The sequence below is a fragment of the Elephantulus edwardii genome, unplaced genomic scaffold, assembly GCF_000299155.1.
Source record: "Elephantulus edwardii isolate Elephantulus edwardi_28Jun2011 unplaced genomic scaffold, EleEdw1.0 scaffold00012, whole genome shotgun sequence".
NCBI classification, from domain to species: Eukaryota; Metazoa; Chordata; class Mammalia; order Macroscelidea; family Macroscelididae; genus Elephantulus; species Elephantulus edwardii.
In genome coordinates, this window is record NW_006399762.1 from 26,709,181 (window position 1) to 26,712,615 (window position 3,435).

The window sequence follows — 3,435 nt, forward strand, 5'->3', positions numbered from 1 at the left end:
TGACTACTGCCTCTTGGTCCAAGTATAGGCTTCGCATTAGCACAATTAAATGTTCTGGGATTCCCATTCTTCTCAGAGTCAGCCACAGTTTGTTATGATCCACACAGGATTATTCTACTAATTATTAAAATATAAGATGCAATTCTAAGTCCAGAGCAGTAAAAGGGAAAACTAATGTAATTCTCACCTCAACTCCCCTAACTCCTGATCTCCACAAGTTTGTGGGTTTTTTTTCTGAGTTGTGAACAAAACATCATTAAAATGTGTTGCTGAAGTATGATATAATGAGTTTTGATATACTAAAATTTAAGGTGAGCAAGACCGTTAACGACTGTCTTAGTGAAGACTAAAGTGAGCGGAGGTAGGCAATGCATGCCAGGGTGGCCACCCTGTACAACTTCTCTTTTCATGAGTATATGTTAAGAAGCGCTGGTGGCGGAGTGCCTAACATCGTGAGCTGCTCACTGAGAAGCTGGTAGCTTAAATTTAGCAACCGCTCCAAGGAAGAAAGATGGGCAGTCTCCTCCTGCTAAGATCAACACCCTCAAAAATCCAATGGAGAGTCATTACGAGTGAGAATCAACTTGGAGCAGTGGGTTTGGTTGGGTTCATGTTCATGTGAGTAAAACCTTTGTCTAAAGTAAAGGAGACGACCATATATCTGTAGCCCAGGCAGGCATTCTTACATTCAGCGTCAATTCCATATAGTAAAAACACTAAAGTTCAACAACTATAATCTTTACTTCCAGCATAAAGCATGCTAAGTCATAGACAATTGAGAACTATAAACATTTTGAAATATAGTAAGGCAAGTGTTTATTTAGGAATGACGTCAGCTTTTTTTGTTTTTGTTGGTTTTTTTTACTTCAACTTTTGGAATAAGTTTTCTAAATGGTAAAAGTGCACCTGGAGTAACTCTTCAGCAAAGAATGAATTCCTCTAATCTCAACACAGTGACAACCAAAGAAAATTAAGGATGTATTTTCTCTTCTAGAATCATTTTAGAATACTAAATTCATACCAAAAATCTTAACTTGGAACGTCTTAATTATATTGGTTTAGCTTTGCTTTTTTTTTTTTTTTTTTTTTTTTAAATAATCTAATGTTCTCGGTCTTCAGGTCAAAAAGAGATAGTCAAGTTCTTGTTCTCTGTGGAAATGTTGAATTTTTTTGTTGTTGTTTTTCACAGTGCAACATCCAAAACTCAGAACACCTGATAAAATGTCAATTTTTAAAATCCTCCTCCTTTTTTTCTTAAATTCTGTAAATTCTTGTGTGTGTGTGTGTGTGTGTGTGTGTGTGTGTGTACTGTCAAATTGTATCTGACTGGTACAGGAGGAGATTGCCCCTCCTTCTTCAGCAGATCTAAAATCCTCCTTCTAAGACCAACATAGATGCTGACATTTCTTATAAAGCCCCAGTTCCTATTTTAGTTAAACTTATAGTTGACTAGATTTAATTACTAAAATCTCAGAAGAGAACAGTCAAGAGATGAAAAGGGGAAACTTTGAGGACTTTGAGTGCTGTTGTTTTTTAACCAAGAGCCAGAATTCATGCAGGGATGCAGAGACGACCACTTCAGAGCTCTGCTCAGTTTGTCAAAGCCTTTAAAGCAAAAGTACCCGCCTTACCCCTACTTCCCGATTCCTGCTCTTCAAAAACAGAGAGGCTGGCACTGGTCAACTAAGACCTCCTTTGTGGTGCCTCTAGAAAGACAGACAGCAGCACATTGACTTAGAAATCTAAAACCCAAACCACAGAGGCCCAGTTCTAAATTCAGCTTCTTAAACAAACTTTTTTGACTAGACTGCCAATAAGAAAAAGAAATGTAAAAACAGAACTTCAGAAGAGAGACAATCCTTATAGTATGCTATTGTCAGCAGACCAATCCCATGGAATCACCATATTATGAGTAAAGGAGAAAAGAGTTTCCTGCCCTACCCTTTCCCCTTCTGTCAAAAGCCTGAAATAAAACAAACACGATAAAGTGAAAGTTATTTCTTTCCAAACCTCTTGATGTATCCTCTAAGTGCCATAGCACCAAGTTCTTGTAGTCAGGAACTGTACCTTAAATTAATAAAGTGAATCACCCACCCTAGCACTTGCCAATTTCACAGAGTTGCTTAGAAGATATCTATTGAGTATTAATAGAATTCATTCAATGTGGTAGAGCTCTCTGCTGCTCCATCTCCTTCAATCAAATGCCTCAGTAAGACAGAGTTTACTGGCAAGCTCTGGTGGCCTAGTCACAAGAAGGTGCACTGCCATCCCAGAGGTGAGCGGTTCAAATCCACCAGATGCTTTGCTGGAGAAGGAGGAACAATCTCCTCCTGTACCTGTCAAATCTGATTTGACTGTACACACACACACACACACACACACACACACACACATAATAATAATAAAAAAAATTTAAAAAAAGAGTTTACCAGTTAAAACTGAGAAAGCTCATTTCAATTGCACATCTGCTTCCTTAAACCAGTAGCAAACCCTTGCCCGCCCTCCCCAGCCCCACCAAACCATATTAGACCTACTTACTTGTATCTCAAGAACAGCCACTGGGTGATCCACAATCCAACTAATATAATCCCATTTATTTCTGATACAGAAAATGCCCATTTCACCCGATCGATGTAGTCAAAAAACTTGTCTGGGAGTGGAGGGCTCTGCTCCTTGGGAGGGACTCTCTCATGGACAACTGTGATCATGACAGTCGTCAAGACCAGGTTGAAGAGAGCATACACAAAGGCAATGCCTGTTTTCCACCACTCCAGGGGAAATTTGTTCCTCGACTCAGTGGGCATTGCAATTTGGATATAGTCTGGGTACTTCTTGGTACCCTTTCGCAGGCCATTGGACAGACTCTTAGGCTTCCCATTGCTATTTTTGTTTTCCTCCTCAGCGGGTTCAGCTGGTCTTGTGTAAGTGTTTGCAGCATCGGTGGTCTGATTTTCCATATGTTCTTCAAGTTTTGCTGTCTCTATGATATCCATTGTCCTTTGGTCTTTGGATAGTCAAGTTCTTATTGTCTCTGGAACCTTGATTTCTTTCAGTCCTTCTACTTCCAAGATCAACATATACTCTTAGAATAGATTGGGTTTCCTAGTACAAAATGTAGAAAGCCAGCCATCTGAATGCGGTTCTTCCTGTTCAGTTATCTGTTGTATACTTGCCACTTTCCAGAAAGGAAGCCAATTCTCTCTTCCCAAAAGATGTTACTATCCCACCTACAAAAACAAAACAAAACTATGTTCAGAAAATATCTCTGTGTAATTGTCAGCCACCCACAACAACAACATTGTCAAACTAAGGAAAGAAATACCAAAGTCATTCACTTTACAAATATATCATCAGAACAAAGTTAAAGCTGCTGAGGTCAAGTTTATTTATAAAATATTGAATTGCTTTATCTTAGAATTTTTGTCTCCCTTTGGG

The 3,435-nt window shown here is 38.9% G+C and overlaps 1 protein-coding gene across 1 annotated transcript in view; it reads right to left on the reverse strand.

The window, feature by feature from the left end:
• SGMS2 (sphingomyelin synthase 2) overlaps positions 1-3,229 on the reverse strand; it is a 24,624-nt gene extending 21,395 nt beyond the window's left edge. Inside the window, exon 1 of the mRNA XM_006881105.1 lies at positions 2,539-3,229. Coding sequence (XP_006881167.1) covers positions 2,539-2,993 — 455 coding nt within the window. The 5' untranslated portion in view covers positions 2,994-3,229. The remainder of the gene's footprint in view (positions 1-2,538) is intronic.
• Positions 3,230-3,435: the final 206 nt, after the last annotated feature.